Consider the following 26,636-nt stretch of genomic DNA (forward strand, 5'->3'; position numbering starts at 1 on the left):
AAGGTTTGCGTAATTCCTTTCAATATTCTTTGACACCAAGAACATGAATTAATATAAGATAAAGTAAATTGAAATTCAATAATAATAAACTTTTTAAATTAGACGTCCAATACCAAAAGAACTTTAGACTTGCATGCATGAAATGTTGGGGACTGTATCACCATACAAACTAGATGTACCGCAGAGTGGTACAAAATATGACCGCCGCCCAGTCCAGCACATTTTTTCCACAAAAATAAATCACGCTGAAAGGCCTATATGATTCTAACTGTCTCACTAAATTGCATTATCCACACTCAATTCTCACTGATATCTGCTAGACAACAAGTACCAAAACATGATTAGTTCATAGATTTCACATGTAAAATTCATTTTATACAACCCCACCTCCATCTTGCCTGTTCATAATTCTGAGAAATTCTTGAATTGTGTGCATGTACATGTTTATGTTATGCGCGTGTGTGTGTGTGTGTGCGTGCTTGTGTGTGTGCCTGCGTATGTGCCTGTGCATGCAAGCGTACATATGTCTACTGTGTGAGTATGTGTCATACGTATGATTACTGTGAATGTATGTGTGTGTGTGTGTGTGTGTGTGTATCTGTTTGTGCACATGTGTGCACATGAAATGGGTTAACATGACCCCTGGAGGCAAACATACGGAAAAAAATGGTCATCCTAGGCCCTACAGTTCTCAAGATATTCACAGAGAACTGTGTCTGCCCTACCCTCCTTTCGGGGGGTCCAGTCCAGCGGGGGGGCTACAGATCAAAACGAAAAATTACGGTTCCATGCTATCCATGTGGGGGTACATGCCCACCAAGTTTTGTGTACCCCGGTCTTTCAGTGTCCCGGGAATCCTTGTTGGTGTACACATAAATTATTTTATTGTAAGGCCCCCCATGAACGAAAGTACACAAAACTTGGCATGCATTCGGAGGGTGTCATAATGATCCTACACTTTTCATTTCGTGCAGTTTTGACCTTGTCAGCCAGAGATATTGTGATGAAAATACCTAATTTTTTGCTTTTTCATTTTTAACTAGGTGGCGCTATACATAAAATAAGTGGTAATGGGATGGGTTGACATGCCCCCTTAAGACCAACATACATAAAAAAGGTGGACCTCCTAGGCCCTACGGTTATCGAGATATTCACAGAAAACTGTCTCCGGCCACCTACAGGCCAGTTGGTGTATAGTAACATAAATTAATTTATTGTGTGGCCCCCCATGAACGGAATTCCACGAAACTTGGCGTGCATACAGAGGGTGTCATAATGATCCTACACTTCCAATTTTGTACAGTTTTGACTTTGTTAGGTCACAGATACCTTCAATTACAACACCTCATTTTTACTTTTTTGTGTTTAACTAGGTGGCGCTATACATGAAATGAGTGGTTATGGAATGGGTTGACATGGCCCCTTGAGATCAATATACAAAAAAAAAATGGTCCTCCTAAACCCTACGGTTTTCGAGATATTCACAGAAAACTGTGTCTGCCCTACTCTCCTTTCGGGGGGTCCAGTCCAGCGGGGGGGCTACAGATCAAAACGAAAAACGATGATTCCATGCTATCCATGTGGGGTTACATGCCCACCAAGTTTCGTGTACCCCGGTCTTTCAGTGTCCCGGGAATCATTGACAGAAATTTGGGCATGCGAAAAAGAAAAAAAAAAAAAAAAAAAAAAAATCTGACTAAACCTATATGACCGCCGCTTCGCTGCGCGGCGGTCATAATAAGCAACTGTCAGGGTTTAGTGTTATGGTGTTTTGTTTCCTCACTCTGTACTCTTGGGATGCAGATTATTTTGTCTTTTTGTCCATCCTTCCTCCCTCCCTTCCTTCCTCCTGTCCTAACCCTTTCTTCTGATTATTTTTGTGAAGGAAACGAGGAAGGAACGATAGGATGATTGAAGGAGAGACAGATATGAGACATCAGATGTCCTGCTCGCTCATTAATCACTTTTAAGAGATGTCAATTAGGCGTATCAGTCCTGTCTCTTCTCTCCTCGTTCTCACTTCCTCTGGTTGCAATTAGAGAAATGAGACATTCTCTATGACGACAAAACTTTGAACGTTTTCCAGAGCACGAGCTGGAGGATCGAGGAGAGAAGCCACATGCAAATAGAGGGCTGGGATGCACCTTTGTTTTGAAGTGTAGAGGTGTATGCACATCTATATTAATTCTACAGGTGCTGGATACTGGGAATAAGTAAAACAAACCACACCTGACGAAGACCTGAGTGGTCGAAACGTTGTGTATCACCCACCATTAAACTGGGAGCTTTAGACACAGTGTGCGGATATCTCTTCTTTTGATGCACCTTTGTTTTGCCATATATTGTGCTGCTTTCCCTCCTGCCACTTCCTATGTCCTGTACCATGCACCTCTTTGTTTACTTTTCTCATGTGCTTCTTGTTCCTTGTATCCCTGTCTCTGTCGCTGGCCTGAGTCTTGGTCTGTTCCCTGATGATTGGCTTGTTCCTTTCCCACCTGCCTTGTTAGTCTTGTTAAGTCATGTGCATTTAAACCCCTAATTTTGCTCTGCTCCTTGCTTTGCCATTGTTTGTATGTGACTGTGCTGGCCTGCTGTGTGTATTTTGGAGTAAGTTTTATTTTCGAACATAAGAAATTGTGTTTGACCTGCATTTGGACCCCAACATTTGAAGCACTCTGACAAATAATTTGGCAATATGGGTTAAAAAAAACAAGATGGAAACTCAACAATAAACACTTAGGAACCTAATTTACATGCCGGGCTAAAAGCAAAGTCTGACTAAAGCTAACTTAATAGTTGTACAACATATTTGCATATTTGAAGTTCTTCATGCATGAGAACTTCACTCATATACAGGCACGAGCAGATAAGGGGGGCTACAGGGGCTCTAGCACCTGCCCTTTTGCCCCTTTGATGTCTAAGTACCCTTTTGACAAGACCCGTTTTTTACTTTTTAAAATGTGTAATACTTCCGCTAGTTCCAACGTGAATATTCGCTAAAATGTCTCATTAATAGTTTGTGAAATTAGAAATTTACAAAAATAAAAATGTTCTGTGTTAATTGAAATGCCTTGCGGCCACCAATCCGTGACGTCATACATTCAGTGAACTCTCAGAAGGTGCACGCAGGCACAGTCCTGCTGGAGATGTTTGGGAGCACGGTAAGGTCACTTGGCAGTTAGCCTATCTGAACATGAAATAGTATTCAGCTTAGAGATAGAGAATAAAATGTTTAAATTTTCAGAACCAAGGAGAGAAATGAGAAAAATGTGTGACAGCTCTGTCTGCTATTTACACCCATTCTTCTTGATACATAATGAATAAATGAATAAAAAATGTATAAAATGTTTATCAGTACATTAGACTACTTTGCAAATTGCTAAACCATATAATAGCCTGTCCCACCATCATCATTGAAATGGCATAATGCTAGAATTTAAATGCAAAAAAAAAATGTACAGCTCAGGTTCAGATGATTAAAGTTTTAAATAAAGTTAACACGTTTTCTGAACATTTTGTTCCATGTGCCCTTATTTTAAATTTGAGCCCCTGCCCCTTCAAAGGTCTCTGCACGCCCCTGCTCATATAGACTGACTTTGCACTTTGCCAAGCATTTCAAATAGGGCCTCTATAGTTCACAAAAATATTAAGGGTATGCTTTTATTCCTGCAGGGAAGGATACCAAGACTTTCATTAGAAGAAATATTCTCTTGAATATTATATTGATAAAAAAGTATTAATTTACCTGCATAATTAATATGTGCACAGTGTTCATGTCCTCCACCATTATCAGGTTGATTAGGATCCCAGTGACTGTAGTCAAACCTGGACCCATCACTCCAAAGCCACAGACCATTCTGACAAAGAGAGACCAATTACAATCCAATCTTTGTCCACAGCATAGAGAAAATAAAAAAAACCTAATAATAATAGTAATAAAAGTGAATCATACATATACTGTAAAAGCCTAACAATTCGTCAAGAAAACATCTTGATAGAGTGGCCAGGAGTTTTCTAAAAAGTTCTATAAGCTTTTTTAACTGTTGTCACCGGCATATGTGTGGTCCCCCGATAACGATGGATACATGCACTTACATCTTAATATATAACTGTTGGAGCTCAGCACAGTACCTGGTAAACATGTAAACATGTAAACATAAACAGACATCTGCTTCTGAGTGTTGTTTTACTATATTGGGCAAAGGTATCAGGTATACTGTATGTACAGTACCTGAGCGGCATCACATCCTCCAATCCAGGCGCGAGGAGTGTCTTGAGTGTGTCTGCGGACCAGATCCTGGATGAAATGGTACTCCTCTCCACTGTGCACTGAGGCCAAGTTCCCTCCCATCATCACACAGTAGCGCTGTACAACAAGATGTTTCCACTGAAGTTTAGCTGTTATTGGCATTTAATCACTGATATACAGCGGGTGGGTGGACAACATTTCTGATATTATACACAACCAAAAACAACTTTGACATACATTTTATGTCAAAGTTGTCATGTAATTCTGAAAGTGTGGTGATATTAATGTCTTAACACAGGTGATATTATTGATTATTGACTTTGATTTGGTTATTGATTATGATTTTGTTGATGGTATTTGATGAGTGACACAACCTATTAATACTTCACATGATAATGAAATAAAACATATAGCATGCACATGATTAGAGAAGTTAAAAAAGACAAAAAGTCTTTTGTGTGATAGAAATAGGACACACCTCAGATTCAGACCAAGTTCTTGTATTGGAGATAAACTTGAAACAGCGAGTACCATAACGAAACCAGCCCCAAGAGCATTTTCCTGTACTGTTCCACACATGGCTCTCTGTTACGTTCTTATCAACTGTGAGGAAAGCAGTTTTGCCACAGAAATAGGTACAGATACACAGCAAAAACAGTTTGGAAATGTATTTTCATATGACTGATATGTCTGTGTGTGGTCAGTTGGGTGAATTTGATATGTCTGTATATGGTCAGTTATTTCTCTTGTAATGAAAAGGCTGCATACCTGTGGCATCTGCTTCTAAATCAAAACAGAATGCATAATACATGATGTTTGAATATTGTAAAAATAAAGATATCAGTTTTTGCAAATTAACTGTTCTAATACTGTTAATTCTCAGAACATCCGTAGACTTTATTATGTCTGTATATGGTCAGTTAAAAGCCTGCTTACCTGTGGCTTCTGCCCTACAGCAGATGACGAGAGCTGAGAGGAGAAGGAAGCTGGCTCTGATGATCATCTTACCGGCCAAAGCAAGAGGGGACATACAATTACATTCAGAAGGATTTTATAAACAAAGAGAACAGTTACAGGAATAGTTGGAATTTGGGATGTATTTCTCAAACATTACCTGATATAAAACATTACAGTTAATTTTGAAGATGTCACCATGTTAAATAAATATAAAAAAGTATCCTAAAAATATCTCTTTCAGATTCATCTTATTGCTGTTTATGTGCCTTACTCTGCCTTTCATTCAGTTTGTAGAGTACTAAGAAGGAAACACACCTGAAAGTAAAATAGCACTAAAAAGGGTCTTGAAGCTAGTATTGTTATTTAGGAGATATGCTTACCTTACTCTTGGTGACAGTACCTTGAAGATGGTATTGCTTTATCAAACTGATGATGAGCTAACATTTTATCTGACAAGCTTGAAGGAAATGCGGAAAAAGTTCATAGTTCATCTGATTTACAGCCACCTGCACGTGTTCATGAGTATGTCCCAGTCCTTTAATCCACATTATATGAGCCAGATATGCAGAGGTATTTCAATCTCTTATCAAACATCAATCATATCATATCATGTTTTATGAGCCTTTACACCCTGTTGATTTTTATCTATGTTGTTATCAATCAAAATTTATGTTCAGGGCTGCATTTCCCGATAGAGTCGTCTCGTCATAAACATCTAAATACGGTAACCAGATGTCCCAGTTCCAAGTTCTGTGACCTGATTCCCGACCAATGTCTGTTTCAACAACCACTATCAAATTGTCCCGGTTTTCAACAACCACTATCAAATTGTCCCGATTTTCAACAACGACTATCAAATTGTCCCGGTTCTCAACAACCACTATCAAATTGTCCCGATTTTCAGCAACCACTATCAAATAGTCCCGGTTCTCAACAACCACTATCAAATTGTCCCGGTTTTCAACAACCACTATCAAATTGTCCCGATTTTCAACAACCACAATCAAATAGTCCCGGTTCTCAACAACCACTATCAAATAGTCCCGGTTCTCAACAACCACTATCAAATAGTCCCGGTTCTCAACAACCATTATCAAATAGTCCCGGATTTCAGCGCATACAGCATATAGACATAATCATCAGCCATCAACAAAATAATTGTTCCGATATAAGGCCTGTGGTGCATGTACTAGGGCATAGATGTGTGTGTGCCTGTACAATGCGTTCACATGCAAGGTGTCAGCTCAGTTCTCTGTTCTAAGGGTCAGGCACTCCACTGCCTACACTCAGTACACAGACCTACAGTTTATTTTAGGCTGCACATATAGTGACTGAAGCATCTTTTTATATTATTACCCAGCGCAAGGCATAATAAGGCTAATTTCCTTAATTGCATTTAGGCCATTTCTTCCTGTGTTCTGATATTCTGCATGTATGTGTGTTCATGTGTGTGTGTGTTTGTGTATTGGTCTAGTATACATGACTGTGTGTATGTGTGTTTGTGTGTGTGCATGTCTGGAATATAAGGCAACCCCTCCCACTCTACCCAAACATCCTTGTTCCTGGGCCAACGGGACCTTTTCTCGGAGGAATCCGTGGGGGTTTGGGGGGTGCAGCGCCGTGCACTGGTCGCCCCTTAAATCTTCCTCTCCGTAACCGCTCTGACCTCGGGCCTCCTCCCCATAGCTAAGCCTCTGACAGCTTGCCAGGCTGGGAGAGGGAGGGAGGTGAGGGGGAAACCAAACAGCCTTTGTTCGCCGTGGACTTCACCCAGTCAAACCAACAACACCCAGACGCTAACCTGTCTGGATGTGTGTCGGCTTGTGTGTATGTGTGTTTGCCTGCACCTGTGTGTACATGTTTCCATATGTGTGTGTGTGTGTGAGTTCATGTACTGTATTTATATATGTATGCGTGTGTCTGCACCTGTGTGTGTGTGTGTGTGTGTGTGTGCACCTGTGTGTGTGTGTGTGTGTTTGTGTTACATGTCAGCTCCTGGCTAAGCTGTGGCACACCTGATGACGGGCAAGTTTTTCCTAATGGTGGATGATGAGGTCACATATGAGGTCTCACACACACACAGACTCACACAGACACACACACACAAACAGGGGGCTGATTACCTGTTTATCCTGGGCAGGAAACGCGTCCTACAGGGCAGCTCTTGGACGGAGGCCTGTGTTTACCCTACGGCCCCTGATGTCACCGTCTCCAGACAGCATGATTAATGTCTACGGGGCCCTCAAGAGCCTGCACTTACCTCCAGAAGCAGGAACGCCAGGATTTAGGCTGTCATAGCAACGAGCAGGGGAGAGACAGAGTGGATGAGAGAGTGAATGAGAGAGATACGGATGGAGGGAGGGAGAGAGTGCCAGTACAGAGTACAGAAAAAAGGAGACTTGAACTTCTTCGAACTTGTAATCAAAAATAGTCTAAATGAAATGAGTCAATATTTTTGAAGAAATAAGGAAAGAATAAAGAAAAGAAAGTAAGAAAGGACCTGAGAAGGACGGAGAGAGATGGAAGGAGAGCACATATTAGTGATGGTGTGAAACAGAGATGTGTGAGAGAGAAAAAGAAAGACAGTGGAGAGAAAGGAAGGAAGAAAGAAGAAGGAACAAAAGTGAGGTTCTGACTGAAGCAGGCATTGTAATCAAAACAGTTTCCTGGCGGCCCCTTGGTCGGATGAACAGCGATGAGCGCTTCATTAAGAGTGTGTGTGTGTGTGTGTGTGTGTGTGTGCATGCATGCGGTCCTTAGAGTAAGACCAGCAGTTGAGTTATAGAATGACTCATGTAATTTAAAGGGGACTATCCCACTGATGGGAGGACTTAATGGACTGTCCAGACTCTGGTCATGCCTGTGGCATGTACTGTAGGACTTGTTCCCTCCTTCTCTCCCTCTCTGTCTCTCTCCCTCCCTCTATTTCTCTCTTCATCCCTCTTTCTCTCGCTCTCTGAAGTGATTTTAAACAATGAAGTGCTGAGTTAAATGTAAATTGAATACATGCACAGTTTAACTGACATGAGGTTTAAAGGGGGAATTGCACCAGGACCACGGGGCATTTTTGGTATTTGTTTTTGAGATTAAGGTCCCCTCCTCTCTGCGCTTCTGTATCATCTCTCTCTCTTTACCTTCTGTCCTCTTTTATCCTCCTCTCCACTTTTCTATCTTCTCTGTCTTCACCTCCTCTCCTCTCTTTCTCATCCATCCATCCCTAATGAAAAAGCCTGATTTTCTGAGCAGGTTTAACAGACAGCTTTAATCCTCCTTACCTCAGCACTCTTTGGAAACTCTATTAAACACACACACAGACACACACTCTCTGTCTGTCTCATTCATGTCCCTCTTTCTCTGTCTTTCACACACCCTCTTGCACACGTGTCTCACTCTCACTGACTTGGTGATTGGTGATGGTGATTGCTATGTTGACATTGATACTAATGTAAGTGGTTGCTATGTAGGTTACTAGATTGACATTATGGTAGTTGTCACGGAGCGAGTCCGTGCCGGTGGACACCTTTGATATCACGAACGTTACGCATGCACATCAATAAACTGACAAACGTAACCCGCAACATTCACAACTTTCATTCATCATTGTTCCACACATATGCCGGCATAATTACAACATGATATGGAATAAGCTGTCTGAGTTGATATGTTGTTTGTTCTGTTTGTTATGTGCGTAGTTGTGCTGTTTGACGTTTGTTCGTTCGTTCGTTAAGATGTTTGTTAATGTTTGTCGGGAAAGGCCTACCGGCAACGTAACAGTGTAATTAACATCACGACACGCATAACATGCTACATCTAAAAGTATGTGTTTATTGTATTGGTGGAATGTATGTGGTGGACAGTAATTTCAATAGAAAGGTAGCCAACCTGTAGAAGGGGTTCACGCTGTCCCACTGGCAAACAGCTAGTGGTGCAATCGCTCCCCTATTTCAGGTAGTGGGGTACGGTTGACTACCATTGCATAAGAGAGCCACAGGGGGGAAATAATGTGCTACGGGAATGTTATTAAGTAGTACCTTTCCTTGATTTATTTAAAGCTTATGATAGTATGAATTTGTCACGGGGAATGTGTTGCAATGTATTTTGTATATTTTGGTCACTTCTCATGTGTTATATTGTTAATTGATTGAATTATGTGTTGGTATAGCCTAGGGGTGGGGTTTTGGCCTATTTATAGGGGCAGAATGGAACTTGTGTTGAGTATGTTCTGGGCTATGAGAGAGAGAACATTCTCTGTGCTGTGTGTTGGGCCAGTGAATTTTGGTATTGCCAATTTACCTGCACATATTAGTGCATCGCTGCACTTAGGTTTATTTTCTTGTTTTTGAAAAGTTTTTCTTTATTTTTGTTATTATTTAGTCACTGTAAATATTGTTTGCACCTCTGGAATTTTGGGAATAATAAATCTCCCATTTTGGGCCCTCCTACTCTTGGTCTGCTACCATCCTTGCTGCCTCCACTGCCGTCCATCCTAACAGTAGTGATGCTAAATTGTTCCTAGGGTAGTCAGTGGTTACTATGCTTTATAAAGTGGGTGCTATGCTGGTTGCTAGGGTAATCATGTTAGTTGCTAGGCTTCCATTATTGTGGTGGTTGCTAGGTTGTTGCTAGGATAATTGAAATGGTTGCTAGGTTGTTGCTAGGGTAGATGTGGTGGTTGCTATGCTAAATAAAGCAGTTGCTATACACGTGTGTGTGTGTGTGTGTGTGTGTGTGTGAGACTCAGAGAAAAGAGAGAAAGAAAAAGCAAAAAGCAAAAGCAAAGACAGACAAAATTATTCAGAAGACCATTTCAAGTCAGTGAGAGTGAGACACCTGTGTAAGAGTGTGAAAGACAGAGACCACCAATGGGACAGAGAGGCAGGTAGAGGACTCACCATGTCCATCTCTCTGTAACAGGCAACTTTCTGCCTTAGACCTGGTGCAAACCCATCTCATCTCAATCATCCCTGCTCACTGCAGCTGTAGCCTGTCTCTTAGCATCCTGAAACATGGCATCTGGAATGTGGCTTAGATTTAACAAAACATGGGCCCCTGGATCTGGCCCAGTCCGTATGAATGTGGCTGTATCAGGGCCGTATCCGGATGCAGCCCTCTCCTGTGCCTGCTGCCGTCTATGTGAGTGTGTGTGTGTGTGTGTGTGTGTGTGTTTGGGGAGGGGGCTGGGGGGTCTCCCCTTAACTACGCACCGCAATGCTGGCTTGTCGGCAGATTTACTGTAATCTATCAAAGGCTGAGGAGCACAATCCTGCTCCCCCTAATCCCGTCTGATGGGAGGAGGGAGACTAGAGTAGCGTGCCCAGAGAAGACGCAAATCTCTCGAAAAAAGGCAGGAGCACTGGGCCTCTTCAATTTCATTCATTTGATATTTTGTTAAAAGCAGACGAAACATTGAAAAAAAACAAACCGTCTAGGTTCCCCTCTTTCTGGAGTCAGCTGGAGTCCATCGTGTTGAAGTGCTCAAGCTGTCCATCTCCTTTCTGTCTCCCCTTAGTGTCCCCTTCAAGCCTGTCAGTCGTCCCGACTTAATGAAACAGATACTCTCAATGGACCTCAGCACATCTCAGAGCTCTGCACTTCAAATCTGTTTGAGATAGACTTGAGGCTGACTCACGAGAAGCAATCTAGTGCAGACTATACACAACCCGTGGGCGGCAGTGGCTCAGGAGGTAGAGGAGTCGTCCAACAACCTGGTCCGAGCACAACTCCTCCTGACCCTTTCAAAGTGTCCTTGAGCAAGACACTGTGGTAAAGTGCTGTAGAGATGCAGTCCATTTACCATTTTTTTACCCAGCAGTGCAACCCAGTAGAAGTGTCTCACTGCAGCAAAACCATCTGCTTAACATTCGGGCAAACAGCAATTATCATATTACATGTGACAGTTGAGTCATATTACAAAGGCCTGACCCGCGACTTACTTTGATTCTCCTCTAAGAGGAAGCGATTAGTGCTGGTGTCGTAGCCCTGCTTTGAAGACCCCCAGACCACCCCCACCCTCCCGCCCCTTAACTGCCCCCAACTTGGTCTACTGTACGACCCCTTCCCTGAAATAGCCCCCAGCTCCTTTGCTCTTGTAAATCCCTCATCACCCCCTCCCTTGCCTGTCCACATTACAGTGTGTACCCAGCACCGCAGATGAAGCAGGAGCAGGGGCGCTGCTGGGGGGGGGGGTGATTCTAAGGGCCCAGCACTGACAGGAGGCCCGCAGAGAGCCCCCCCCCCCCCCAATAATACTATATATTATGTGTCTGTTTCCATTCTGGTTCATTCCTCTCCATCTCTCTGTGCACAAAAGGCAGACACATTTGGATTTGTAATTCAGACTCTGATGGTAGGGCTCATGTACATTATACAAAAGACATTCGCCAGACAAAAACACATTTGCCTGTAAACATCTTATAATAAACGTCTGAAAAGTTTACATAGACCCCCCCCCCCCAATAGAGGAATTCAGAAAGCTTCATTTGCATTAAAGAGCTCTCTCTCTGTGTTCCTCTCTCCAGACCTCACCTACTGTATATCACAGTGTGTGCTCATCATTCTAGGGTCTAGAGTCTATAATTTCTTCGTTTTTCCTTGGTTGCCAAGTTCCCCCTTTTCTGTATGTGTGTGTTTGGTGTGTGTGTGTGTGGCACTAAAAGAGGCAGAATGAAGCTCCAGCAACTGCATCTGAATTTTCATTTATTACATTTAGAGCATCATTAGTGTTATTGACCATAGCCGTGTGTGTGTATGATTGTGTGTGTGTGTGTGTGTGTGTGTTACTGTCTCTCTCTCTCTGTAATTCTACATCTGCTGAGGGCTATTATCTTTATCTCTGATGAGCCAGAGCAGGTCGCTCGTGATAAACTTTAGATCACACAGCGAGGGACAGATAAAGAGCAGGAGGAAAAGAGGGAGGTGTGTGTGTGTGTGTGTGTCTTGTGTGTGTGTACGGGGACTTCAGACACAGGGCTGGCCACCCCTCTGGTGTGTTGACATTCAGCCCCATGCCACTGGGTACACGCCCTTATCTCTGCCCAGAAAGACACTGGCGAAGCGGAGAGCTCAACACACGGACGTGGGAATAGAAAGAGCCTTTCTCCCTCCCTCTGCATGGATTCAACCTATCAGTGTTCACTAAGTGCCTTTGTGTAGTCTTGACCTAGCCTGGGCATGTGCGTGTGTGTGTGCATGAGTGTGTGTGTAAATGTTTGAATGTGTGTGTGTGTGTGTGTGTGTTTAAGTGTGTGCATGTCTGTGAGTCCATGTACATTCCTCCCGTGTAGAGTTCACCTTTGTTGACAGCCAATGAAATACGCTCCTTTATCTTCTGCACATGTGCCTGAGTTGAGATCCGTCTTTGTCTTGTCACAGGTAGTCCTAGTGTAGATGTGTGCTTTGTAGATGTGTGCTTTGTCTTGTCACAGGTAGTCCTAGTGTAGATGTGTGCTTTGTCTTGTCACAGGTAGTCCTAGTGTAGATGTGTGCTTTGTAGATGTGTGCTTTGTCTTGTCACAGGTAGTCCTAGTGTAGATGTGTGCTTTGTCTTGTCACAGGTAGTCCTAGTGTAGATGTGTGCTTTGTCTTGTCACAGGTAGTCCTAGTGTAGATGTGTGCTTTGTCTGGTCACAGGTAGTCCTAGTGTAGATGTGTGCTTTGTCTGGTCACAGGTAGTCCTAGTGTAGATGTGGGCTACAATATGTTCTATTTCTTACAACCAATGTAAGACCATTTGTAAGGACCTCTAAGGTACAGTCTCTGCGAAGCTAACAAGGGCTCTACTACTCTACCCAAATGGAGTACAGTATGTGTTCTTGCTGAGATTCAGGGGTTGAAGATTAAGCGCACACTCCCCCTAGTGGTTGCTGTGGCAACTGCACCATCTATCAGAGGTGAGACCCTGGTGTACATCACTGCTTTCAACTTCTGTTTGCTTTTAATTCTCTTGCAAGGTGAATCAATTTCCATGCTAACAGGACCAGAGTATTTATCAGATGGGCTGGTGTGTGTTTGAGAGAGAGTGTGTGAATCTGTGTGTTTGTGTGTGAGAGAGGGAGAGAGAGCCTGTGTGAGTCTGTGTGTGTGAGAGAGTAAGTGGGTCTGTGTGTGTATGAGTGAGTGAGTCTGTGTGTGTGTGTGTGTGTGTGTATGAGTGAGTGAGTCTGTGTGTGTGTGTGTGTGTATGAGTGAGTGAGTTTGTGTGTGTGTGTGTGTGTGTGTGTGTGTGTGTGTGTGTCTACGCTCTGGACCGTGTAAGAGGACTCTGCCCGCTGCAGGCGTGGTGTCCCAGAGTTGAATATTTATGTAGAGGGGACTCTGGTCCGAGTTCTTTCTGTGAAGAAGAGGTGAAGAGGTGTTGGACAGAAAGAAAGGGAGGAAAGGTGATGTGCTGGATGGAGAAAAAGAGAGGATGATGCATTACAGGAAAAGAGAGGGGGAAAGATAGCAGAAATAGAGAGGGTTGGGTGGTATGTAGAAAAGAGGGATAGAGACGCAGACAAAGAAAAAGTAAAGGGTTTATGTGTTGGAAGGAAAGAAGAAAGTAATGTGTATTAATTATCAAAATTATTATTATTTTTTTAAGTATATTTTTTTGGCCTTTTTATGCCTTTAATGACAGGAAGCGAGTGGGACAGAGAGTCGGGGTGGGATACGGAAAGGACCATGGGGCGGGAATCAAACCCGGGTCGCCGGCGTACGGTGCAGGTGCCCCAGCCAGTCGCGCCGCGGCCAAATTATCTAAATTATTTATCAAACTATTTATATAATATTGCCCCAACATAATTGAATGTACTATTCTCACTTATGGCTATAGATGTGAAACTGCATTTGTTTGTTTGTACTGGTATTTTACTTAATTTTATAATTACTTTGCAGCAAAGTTGAATGTAATCTAATTTAAAAGAAGAGTCTATTTGATAAATGGAGAAAACTGGAGGATACATGTTTGTGAGGGAAAGAGAGAGCGAGGGATTAGAGTGGTAGAGTAAAAGAGATAAAGAGAGAGTGCAAAAGAAGGATTGATGCAGTAGAGAAAAAGAGAGAGGAGGTTTGTGTGTTGGAAGGAAAGAAACAGGGATTGGGGTCTGGGACTAGCCTAGAAATCTAGACGCACCCTAGCAGCAGCAAATGTAATTTGCAGCCAGGGTAGTCTAGCAACCCTCCGTTGGCTTGCGAGCTGGAAAAATGAAACTTCTATCAGGCCAATCACATCGTGTATAGAGTCGGCGACGGTTCCGCGTGAATTTCCTGCTACTACTAAAACAAAGAAGATGGATGCTGCTGCTGGCGAAAATGCATGGGACTCATGAGTTATAGCGCTATCCTATTGCGTGAAGAGGACATTTGAAAGACAACCGTTTATCCCGCCCCTCGGATTGAGCAGTGCCAATGGTAAGTTCCCAGACCCTACCCTACATCTTGATGTGGGTCTGGCTCGTCAGGCTAGTCTGAGACTGTCTGTGGATTAGTTTGGAGTCACAGAGTCCACTGGGAATGATGCCTTTGGGAGTGGCACAGCGCACATGGATAGAGCATGGAAAGGCGTGTGTGTGTGAGAGAGAGTGAGTAAGTGAGTTTGTGTGTATGAGTCTATGTGTGTGTGAGTGAGTCTATGTGTGTGTGTGAGTGAGTCTATGAGTATGAGTGAGTGAGTCTGTCTTTGTGTGTGAGAGTGAGTCTATGTTTGTGTGTGACTGAGTGAGTCTGTGTGTATAAGTGAGTGCGCCTACTGTATGTGTGTGTGTGAGTGAGTCTGTCTGTGTGTGTGTGTGTGAGAGAGAGAGTCTGTGTGTGTGTGTGTGAGTGAGTGCATCTGTGTGTGTGTGAGTGACAGTGTGTGACTCTGTAAGTCTGACAACACTGGAGGTGAAGGCAGCACATCACACATATTTCTGTTTGCATGATCCTGGTATGTACGTGTCATTGTGCTTGTGTATGAGTGTTGGTCTTGGATGGGTGTCTTGTGGTGGGACTAACAGAAGCAATATCTACCCAGTGGATGGCCTATGTGCTTATTCTGTGTGTGTGTTTGTGTATGTGTGTGTGTGAATGAGTGAGTGTGTGTATCATTTTGAGATGGACGGTTGCCATGGGGGATGGCTGTGACTGATCCCATCTCTCTCTGCCCCGTCGCTCGGTGGACAACGGGGTCGGACGCCGTCTAGGTCACCTGCCCCTGGCACGGGTCACAGCTACCCCCCGGGGCAGATTTACACCCTTGCTCTAAGAGTTGCTACCTCTCCAACCCCTCCACCCCACCCACCTCTAGAGGTTCCTGGGGGACCCTGACAGGTCCCAGAGGGGCCCCATCATAAACACATATGGCATGGAAAAGCTGTGTGTGTGTGTGTGTGTGTCACAGATGGAGACACGGTGTCAGGGATGTCAATCATGTTGTCAAATATTCACGCATTCAGTTTACACACACACACACACACACAAAGCCACAAAGAGACACACAGACATACTCACACACACACACACATTTAGCACTATATACTTTAACACTATAGTATACAGTGTAAGACACACATACAAGTAAACACTCCCACACAATCACAAAATACAGAAACACACACACACACACATACATTCAGTAATACTATAATAAAAATAGTATGTAATTCATTAAGGCACAAAATGTTGGACACACACAGAATAGACTCCGTAGCTGCAATGCAGTTACCCAGTTGCTAGCAGTGAATGTGTTTTAGTTAATATACTGTATAATGTTTTAGCAGAATTTCTTTCCTTTCTTATAATAAAGTTACAATGTTACAGGAGTTTGTATATACTAATAAAATATTTGTTCGATACCAGTGTCATTAACCCCCCACTCAACTAGCGTCTGTTCACCCAGTCAGAACCCCATTAATGGATCCGACTGTTCATTTACAAATTGAGTTGCTTTCCTCTTTCTTGGCTCAGGCTGCTGGATGTTCAACCGCGTATGAAGCTTTCCTTTGGCCATTGCTTGTTTCTTTTATTTATTTATTTATTTATTGGAGTGAGATGTGATTTGTGATTTGGTGTTTTGGCACACACAAACACAGACACACACACACATATTTGGCTGGCTGCTTAATGTCCATGAGTTTGGATAGTTTGCCTGGCTCTTGGCAGTGTGTTACTGTGGACGAACGCGGGAGGTTGTAGTGTGTGTGTGTTTCCAGTGTTTGTGCTGGCCGAAGCATGACCCTTTGTGTCAACACTGCCCTCAGGCTGTGAGCGTGTGTTTGTGTCTGTGTGTGACATTCAAATGTGGGTGTGTAGTATAGTGCTGAAGTATATAACGCTAAACGTTTGTGTGTGTGTGTGTGTGTATCTGCCAGTCTGTATGTATTTGTACAACTGTGTCTAAGCAAAGTAACTCAGTAATATGTGTATTCCCATTCTTATGTACAGTGTGTCTCTATCTGTAAGTATGTGTGTAGAAGTCTATGTGTGTGTGTGTAGAGGTATATTTGTGTATCTGTATGTGTGTGTGTAGGTGTGTGTGTGTGAGAGTTGTCAGAGCTCTGCAATGATTAATGTGCTGTTATAACATGAAAGGGGCCACGCTCCACTGGGGCCCCATACAATAACAACAACAGTAACAGAACCACGGCCCCTTGAAACCAACACCAGTGACTACCCTTCTCCTCCTCTTTTCCTCCTCCCACCTTTCCTCTCCTCCCTCTCTTGTTTTCACACCTGCCTCTCTCCATTCCACCCACCCAAACTCACACACACATGCACAATAAGACACACACATACCCACACAGACACATACACAAAATCATGATTACACAAGCATACACACACACACACCAATTGTTCCGCTGGTCCTCTGGGTTCTCCTTTCCTTCCCCTCTTTACATCTGCAGCAGGAAGAGGCCAAAGGGAGGCGTTACCGTAGCGAATCGTCACCGCCACGGAGAGGTCCAGGCCCCCGGTCCAGAGGGCGGGCAGCACAAACGCTTACTTCTGCTTGCTTGAGCCAAAATGGCCGCCGAGGGACAGTGTGGATGATTGATGGGGGGAGATGAGAGGGGGAGTGCAGGAAACTGTTGGGGCTGAGGGGTATACACAAATACACACTGTGAGAAGTAGGGACAGCCATACACATTAACAAACACACACACACGCACACACTCACACTCACCAGACAGTGAGGGGCAGGAGGGGACATCTATACACATTAACAAACACACACACAACTGACAGTGAGGGAAGGGATATCCATACAGATTAACAAACACACACACACACACACACAACTGATGGTGAGGGGCAGGAGGGGACATCCATACACATTAACACACACACACGCGGGAAGATGGCCAGGGGCAGGGCTGGTGGTGTTGAGGGGTGGTCAGTGAGGAGGATGCCAACGGGTGGAGGACACGGAGGGAGATGAGATCAGATGGATGGAGGGAGGATTAGATTAGGGGTGGACATTACACTGTGTGCCCAGGCTGGATCCAAGCCCAAACAGATGCTCTGTGTGTGTGTGTTTGTAGGGTATATACGTATATGTGGGAGTGTTGGTATTACTTGTGTGTGTGTGTGTCTGTGAGAGAGAGAGAGTATATGTGTGTGTGTGTATCTGTGTGTGAATGAGAGAGAACGAGAGAGAGAGACGTGTGTGTGTGTATGGTATAAACATATACTGTATGTGGGAGTATTTATATTACTTGTGTGTGTGTGTGTGAGTGAGTGTGTGTGTGTGTGAGTGAGAGTGTGTGTGTGTGTGTGATGCCTGGAGAGCCTGTGTGGTTGGCAGTGGCAGATGCCATGTGCCAAAGTTGTCGTTGATTTCATGAGGTGGCATGGATGTGGGGTGCGATGTCATGGTGATTCATGGTACCCTGGTGGGCATAGAGTGTGTGTTTGTAAAGGGGAGACTTTAATTAATGGCGAAGCTGATACTTTTAGACAAGCGTGGTGCATAAAATAAACACACACACACATGTATAAGCACTAGTATGTGTGTGTGTGTGTGCATGTGTGTGTGTATGTGTGTGTGTGCATGTGTGTGTGTGTATTATCTTCATATAAAAGTGTCCCTCTAGTGCTCTGCTTGGTGAGGAGCACTGATAAGGACTATGACACTGAGACTATAAATGAGAGTTACTGCCAATTTCCTCATCACATAAAGACACACACTGTCACACACATACACACACACACACAAACATCTTAAACTTGGTCATTTGGTATTCAATTTCCTCATCACATAAAGACACACACTGTCACACACACACACACACAAACATCTTAAACTTGGTCATTTGGTATTCAAATTCCTCATCACATAAAGACACACACTGTCACACACACACAAACATCTTAAACTTGTCATTTGGTATTCAATTTCCTCATCAAATAAAGACACACACTGTCACACACACACAAACACACTTGCTCATTTGGCAAGTTACTAGCAGAGTAAGTGGGAGAGTGCAAAAATACTCTGCATATAGTGCAAATGAAAGCTATTAAAGGAAACGTATGTAAGATTGTGGCCAAAACGGGTACTACAATCACTTTCAAATGACTGTAGAGCGGTGTATCCCCTTCCCCTCCCCTCTGACTGGCAGAGTTGGCAACCGGATGACGAAACACTACTGACTTTGTGATTAGTAGATAGGTGGAGGGTGGCGCATTAGGCGAAAACACAACATGACAACATCAACATCATTTGAGGGCTGCAACTTCACTTTTTAAATGACAATATCCTGGCCAGACTACTGTTGTCAGTGATATAAGTATTTGAAATGAACATGATTTCTTAATATCTAGTATCATATCAGGGCAATTTTATGATTAATTAAAATACATTTTTACATACGGTTCCTTTAAATACAAGACTGTTGCAAAACCTACACGCACACACACACAGACATATAGGGCAAATTAAAGCTATTAAATACAAGACTGTTGCAACACACACACACACAATAGAATTTGACATCAGTCATTTCTGATTCTATGGAGCTTTTTTATTCTTCCAGAATATTCCTCTCCGCCCTGTGATAGGACCTAATTAGACAGCCTGAAAGAGAAGTTTAAGTGTTCTCTTCTCCGCTGGCTACATAGAGAAATATTAATTCAACTTTGTAAAAGTCACAAAAGGTCACTGAGGCTCATCGATGTGTGCCTTTGCATGTATTTTGGTGGTGTGCGTCTTATCAAATGATTAGTATTTTATATGAATAATCTTTACTGCCCAAAGAGAAGTCTGATTAAATAGTAATTTGAGGTGAAGCAGACGCACTGTATGTTTAAATATAACCTCCATGATAACATCCTTATCCTTTCTTCCTCTCTCTCTTACACTTTATTTCCATCTCTATTCTATCTATTTTTCTGCCTCCTTCAATCCTCTCATTCTCTTATTTGCCTTTTATGCCCTCTCTCTCTCTCTCTCTTTCAACACCACTATCTCTGTCATCCCTCTCTCCAGCTTCTCTCTTTCTCCCCCGCCCTCTCTCTATCTTTCTCTCCAAAATAAAGCTTGGCAGTATTACTCACAGTAATGTTGGCACACATGCCATACCAGGCTGGTGAGAGTGGTGACTGGAGCAGCCGTGACCTACTGGTTAGCGCTTCGGACTTGTAACCGGAGGGTTGCCGGTTTGAACCCCGACCGGTAGGCCATGGCTGAAGTGCCCTTGAGCAAGGCACCTAACCCCTCACTGCTCCCCGAGCGCCGTTGTTGTTGCAGGCAGCTCACAGCGCCGGGATTAGTGTGTGCTTCACCTCACTGTGTGTTCACTGTGTGCTGTGTGTGTTTCACTAATTCACGGATTGGGATAAATGCAGAGACCAAATTTCCCTCACGGGATCAAAAGAGTATATATACTTATACTACTTACTGTTTCTCTAAGGGGCATCAACACTCTCCTGTGTGTGTGTGTGTGTGTGTGTGTGTCACCCCATGGGACCCTTGTTTTTTTTTTTCTTCTCGTTCATCCTCTCATCTTTTTGGCTATCCATTTCTGTCAAATATGTCGGTTCTCTTTCACTCACATTCTCGTTCTGACCTTCTGTCATCGACCGCAGTCTCTTTCTTTTCAGGCATTTACACACACACACACACACACACACACACACACACACACACTCCATTCTGGGCTCTCTCTTTATGAAGCCGTAGGCGTCATCTGGTTATTCTGGGACTTGGGAGACAGCCATGACTATCTATCCCTCTGCTCAGCCCAGAGAACACACACACACACACACACATGCACACACACAGCAGCTGATAATGGGCTGACAGTACGCCTGAGCTCATACAGACCGCAGGATATGGTAATGTGTGTGTGTGTGTGTGTTACAACCAAGCTGGTAAAAACACATTAGAGAGACTCATCATTATGTATTACATAACCAATATACACATACAAGGATACAAGGAAGTTTATTGTCACATGCATATAGTTACTGGATGTAAGAAATGCAGTGAAATTATGTCTAAATTTCACTTGTGTTCACATGCTTGTGTGGAGGTGTACACTTGCTTGCACACACACACACACATCCCTATCTCTTGGTTGTGCCATGAGACGGGCATTCTGACTGGACGCCTATGAGTGGCGCCTCTGTTGGCTGTGACCGCTGTGTGTCCCCAAGTCTCTGCGACCCTCTCTTACACACACACACAGGCTAGAGTAACATCCAGTGCCCAGACAGACAGCCCCCCGCCGGAGCACTAAGCTGGACCCTAAAGCCTCCTCGGAAACCTGATCGACTGCACACCCAGCTGGACTCCGCCAGAGTGTCCCCAGCAGTCTACTCACACACACACAAATATATACACACATACAAACAACCACACACAGAAACAGACATACACACACATAAACAGACAGACAAACACACACATAAACAGAGGTGTAGTGGTAAAATAAGAGGTGGGTAAACTATGAATTCTGTCATCACATTAAGGTGGACTGCACCATGCGGTATCTAATTTTTAAAAAAACATTCATGTTTGATGATGGTGGAGGTTATTGTCCAATGTTTATAACAATACCAATGGTATTAAACGATTCCTTGAGTGTTGATGAGTGTTGTGAATGTGGATAATATAGTGTGATTTTTTAATGATAAAAGTAGCAATAGGTGAATTAACTCTTGAAAGGTGGATAAACTCTAATAAGAGGTGGATAAACTCTATTTCTGAAAATTCAGAGGTGGATAAACTGTGTTTACTTGCATTTAGCCTCCACTACACCCCCGAACATAAACATACACAAACATACAAACACACACACAGAAACATACACAAACACACACACAAAGACACACATAAACATACAAGCACACACACACAGACATACTGTACACAAACATACAAATACACACACAGAAACAGACAAATATACTAGGCTAGCCTGTCAACAGGCAGTATGTGTTAAATTAATCACTTACAAATTTAAATGCTGACTAGTGTTAGCTTTAGCACCCTATTGATTTGACCCATTAAATCTTAAGATCCTTAGCTTTCTAACATTAAAGCTAGTTAAATGTTAATGTTACTTGCCTTGACCGGAAAGTGCTACGATTTGCACACCCTCATGCTGTCAATTTTGGCATCCGTTTTAACTCACTAGAAACTGTTTTGTTCCATAGCTTCCCACTGCCAAGTGCCCTATGCGCTGTTTGCGTAGTTAGCGCTTACACTGTTGATGTGGACGCTACCTTTTAAACTTGCTGCTGTACTGGTGTGAATACAAATAATTATGACCGCCGCGCAGCGAAGCGGCGGTCATATAGGTTTAGTCAGATTTTTTTTTTTTTTTTTTTTTTTTTCGCATGTCCAAATTTCTGTCAATGATTCCCGGGACACTGAAAGACCGGGGTAGACGAAACTTGGTGGGCATGTAACCCCATATGGATAGCATGGAACCATCGTTTTTCGTTTTGATCTGTAGCCCCCCCGCTGGACTGCACCCCCCGAAAGGAGGGTAGGGCAGACCCAGTTTCTGTGAATATCTCGAGAACCGTAAGGTTTAGGAGGACCATTTTTTTTTGTATGTTGATCTCAAGGGGCCATGTCAACCCATTCCATAACCACTCATTTCATGTATAGCGCCACCTAGTTAAACACAAAAAAGTAAAAATGAGGTGTTGTAATCGCAGGTATCTGTGACCTAACATAGTCAAAACTGCACGAAATTGGAAGTGTAGGATCATTATGACACCCTCTGAATGCACGCCAAGTTTCGTGGAATTCCGTTCATGGGGGGCCACACAATAAATTAATTTATGTTACTATACACCAACTGGCCTGTAGGTGGCCCGAGAGAGTTTTCTGTGAATATCTCGAGAACTGTAGGGCCTAGGAGGTCCACCTTTTTTTTGTATGTTGATCTCAAGGGGCCATGTCAACCCATCCCATTACCACTTATTTCATGTATAGCGCCACCTAGTTAAAAATTAAAAAGCAAAAAATTAGATGTTTTCATCACAATATCTCTGGCTGACATGGTCAAAACTGCACGAAATTGAAAGTGTAGGATCATTATGACACCCTCCGAATGCATGCCAAGTTTTGTGTACTTTCGTTCATGGGGGGCCTTACAATAAAACAATTTATGTGTACATTTAGTGACGTACACCAACAAGGATTCCCGGGACACTGAAAGACCGGGGTACACAAAACTTGGTGGGCATGTACCCCCACATGGATAGCATGGAACTGTCATTTTTCATTTTGATCTGTAGCCCCCCCGCTGGACTGGACCCCCCGAAAGGAGGGTAGGCCAGACACAGTTCTCTGTGAATATCTTGAGAACTGTAGGGCCTAGGATGACCATTTTTTCCGTATATTTGCCTCCAGGGGTCATGTTAACCCAGTTCATGTGCACATGTGCACAAACAGATACACACACACACACACACACATTCACAGTAATCATGACACATACTCACACAGTAGACATATGTACGCTTCCATGCACAGGCACATACGCAGGCACGCACACACACACACACACACACACACACACACATAACATAAACATAACACAAACAATCAAGAATTTCTCATAATTATGAACAGGCAAGATGGAGGTGGGGTTGTATAAAATTTTACATTGATTACATGTGAAATCTATGAACTAATCATGTTTTGGTACTTGTTGTCTAGCAGATACCAGTGAGAATTGAGTGTGGATAATGCAATTTAGTGAGACAGTTAGAATCATATAGGCCTTTCAGCGTGATTTCTTTTTGTGGAAAAAATGTGCTGGACTGGGCGGCGGTCATATTTTGTACCGCTCTGCGGTACATCTAGTTTAGTAAAGTAGTAGCGACACGTGTAGCCTAATTTAACAAGTAAATTGTAAATATGTTTGAGCAAGAGTCAAAAGCAGTCTGTATTTAAAGGCAACCTTAAGAGTTTTTTTACCTTAACATAACATTTCCAATTCATTTTGATGGCACATAACCTCATAACATGACAAATGGCGAATTTGGCCTACTGGGTAGGCTTTGGGCTTGTAACCGAAGGATTGCTGGTTCAATCCGAGCAGTAGGAAAATGTGGGTGGGGGAAGTGGTTGAGCACTGCTCTCCCATGCTCACATCCACGGCTGAAGTGCCCTTGAGCAAGGCACCTAACCCCTCACTGCTCCCCGAGCACCGCTATAGCAAGGCAGCTCACTGCGCTGGGATTAGTGTGTGCTTCACCTCACTGTGTTCACTGTGCGCTCTATCTGTTCACTAATTCACGGATGGGATAAATGCAGAAACCAAATTCCTTGTACACAACTTGGCCTAGAAACCTGATTTACATTTACATTGTCTTAGCGGCCCTCAGGAGATTACGACCTAGCAACTTTCTGTGTTCGGGTAGGAACACGCTCCTCCCTCCGAAATCGAAATGGAATAGCTGCTATGCTACAGGAATTCGGAGATGTCTACAGACTGCTGTCGGTGCATTCACTCTATATTGTATCAGAGTTATTTTCATGCTTTGTAGCAAAAAGACACATATTTAGTTCCTTTATTATTGCACTTGCCTTTCACTGTAGGGGGACCACAAGAGCAAATCTTCTTCAGTGCTGCTTTAAATCACTCCTATGTATTGGAAATATTTTAGTGTCCCTTGCGGCACTTGGTGCCCTATGCACAGTGTGTCATGTGCATGCATGGTGGGAGAGATGAGACTGTCTGTGGTTCGCCTTCTTCTTCTGTTCTGGTTCTTCATCACTCTCTTTCACACTCACTCAATCACTCCACTCCCTCTGCAGTGTGGACGTGAGAAGATGTAGGGGTCAGAAAGAGAGAGAGAGAATTTGTCACAGCACAGTATGGCCATAGCTAACCCACTGCTGAGTCACCCCCAAACACCTGTTATCACATATGCAAGTGTGACACATGCATGTGTTTATGCAAGACACACACACACACACACAAACTACTATAGCTGCTGTGGGCATAATTTGTCATAATTTGTGCCTCAATAATGTTAAAGTCTGTGCACGCACGCACACACACACACACAACAAAACCAACCAGCTTATTAATTACATATTGAGAGCACAAAGTGAAGCCTGTAATGCTTTGACATTCAGTTCAGTCTGGTTACAGTGACCAGACGTGTTTTCCATTAGATGCAGAGGGAGTGGATCAAATGTGTCCACTCTCCGCGGTAATGACACTGAACAGACGACCTGGAACACTGGAGTGGATACAGGGACCATGCACCGCCTCTGTGTGTGGGTGGGTGTGTTTATGAGAGTATGTGCACTCACTTGCGTAACTTTTTCCAAATGTAGTTTGTGATTTAAGTTGACCTTTTACACTTTTATGTTTACATTATTATTATTATTTTCTAGATGAAAAGCTAAATAACATGAAAATGAAAGCCACTCTGAAGGATACAGGCTATTTAATTCAGACCTTACAAACAGCACACATACACTCACTCACTCACTCAAACATGCAAACACAAAGAATTCTACCCACTACCCCACCAGGACAAACACACGTACACAAATACAAAGCTGAAATGCCACTGCTTATGAAAAACACCAACTCCCTCATCTTTTCCATTTGCCAGCCTCTGGACCTTTACAATCCCAGTAGGCTATAGCCCAATGACCCTAACTCCCCCATGCACACACACACCTTTCTGTCCTGCCAAGTCCCTTGTGTGACTGTGCCTCTGAGATAACCCATGGTGGCATTTTCATCAGTGCTTTTCCTTGGCCATTACCGTTGCAAAGAACACCCCCCTCTGAATCTAGTAGCACACATACACACACATGCACAGTCACTCACACGCATGCACACATATATGCACAGACTTACATGTGTGCATGCACACACATATTCTTGCAGATACATAAGCACGCATACTAGGGGTGTAACGGTACACAGAAGTCACGGTTCGGTTCATACCTCGGTTCGGACATCACGGTTCGGTACGAGTTTGGTACAATGGAGGGAAAAGCAAAACAAAAATGCAGAAAGCATTTTTTTTTGTACATGTCTCAGGCTGTACCACCTAGTGTCATACAGTCTCTTCCCTGAGCTATCTGCAACAGCCTGAAGTGTGTAAGATGTAGGCTAAACAGTACAATAAGTGCCCAGACTCAATCTGTAACTTGTAAACAAAATAAGACAATCAGCTATAAAACTGAAAATAGGCCTACAGCATCTCTTATTTCTGAAAGTGCAAATTACATAGAAAATTATTTTTAAAAATCCACTTAAGCAAGACCTTCAACATCTGTGTTTAGTTGTATATGGAAGGGTCTACAATTTGCCTCAATATTTTTCATTGTGTGTAAAGTAATAATCTAGCCTACTAACTGTGAAAATATCACACTGTTTTGCCTTTTTTTTAAAAACGAAATTGCTCCTTTCATTTCATAAAGAGACTACAACTAGAAGTCACGTGACTTTGCCCTTACTCACCGTAGCATGGTTTGTTTATTAGCCTGGTTAGCGTTGTCACTTTATTTTACTGTCTGCACTTACACTACCAGCTCCTCATGTGAGAAGTTACAAGTTACCCCAACATAAAGGTAATTACCACGCGATTTACATAGCTTTCTGTCATTACGAAATCATTTAATTTAAGCCATAGGTTTTGGCCCTATTTGTATGTGTATCCAAAGGCTGCTGAAGCGCACGGGAAGTTTCTTTCCCCTCGTTTCAGTGATTGGTAGCCTACATCATCTGGGTGATGGCTTCAAATATGTGTAGCATTTTTTCCACTCACATACCCAATTCTGAACAACGCCGACACACAATTTCATCTTATCCACCACTCTTCCGCCTGTACTAACGTTACTGTAACTGAAGTTCTCAAACTTGCGATCTTAAAGAGACCAGCGGATCCTCTAACTCTTGTAGGTCTAATCTTAGTGCTGCTAATGACTGACGGACTCGACCGACGACCTGACAAAAAAAAACATAGGCGCCAATCAGAG

The 26,636-nt window shown here is 43.2% G+C and overlaps 1 protein-coding gene and 1 long non-coding RNA gene across 2 annotated transcripts in view; one reads left to right on the forward strand and one right to left on the reverse strand.

Moving 5' to 3' along the window:
• Positions 1-26,636, forward strand: part of LOC143137708 (uncharacterized) — a 626,567-nt gene that overhangs the window by 438,397 nt on the left and 161,534 nt on the right. The gene's annotated exons all lie outside the window — the stretch shown is intronic.
• Positions 3,661-5,252, reverse strand: LOC143138664 (ladderlectin-like). Its single transcript, XM_076299088.1, has 4 exons — positions 5,186-5,252; positions 4,728-4,852; positions 4,232-4,366; positions 3,661-3,666 (listed from the first exon to the last, which is right to left on the reverse strand). The coding sequence occupies exons 1-4, from the start codon at positions 5,250-5,252 to the stop codon at positions 3,661-3,663; spliced, it is 333 nt and encodes a 110-aa protein (XP_076155203.1).

Source organism: Alosa pseudoharengus, unplaced genomic scaffold, assembly GCF_046254945.1.
Source record: "Alosa pseudoharengus isolate Yale_2024_CS ecotype anadromous, Long Island Sound unplaced genomic scaffold, YU_APseudo_1.1 YU_APseudo_1.1_scf_21, whole genome shotgun sequence".
Lineage (NCBI taxonomy): Eukaryota > Metazoa > Chordata > Actinopteri > Clupeiformes > Clupeidae > Alosa > Alosa pseudoharengus.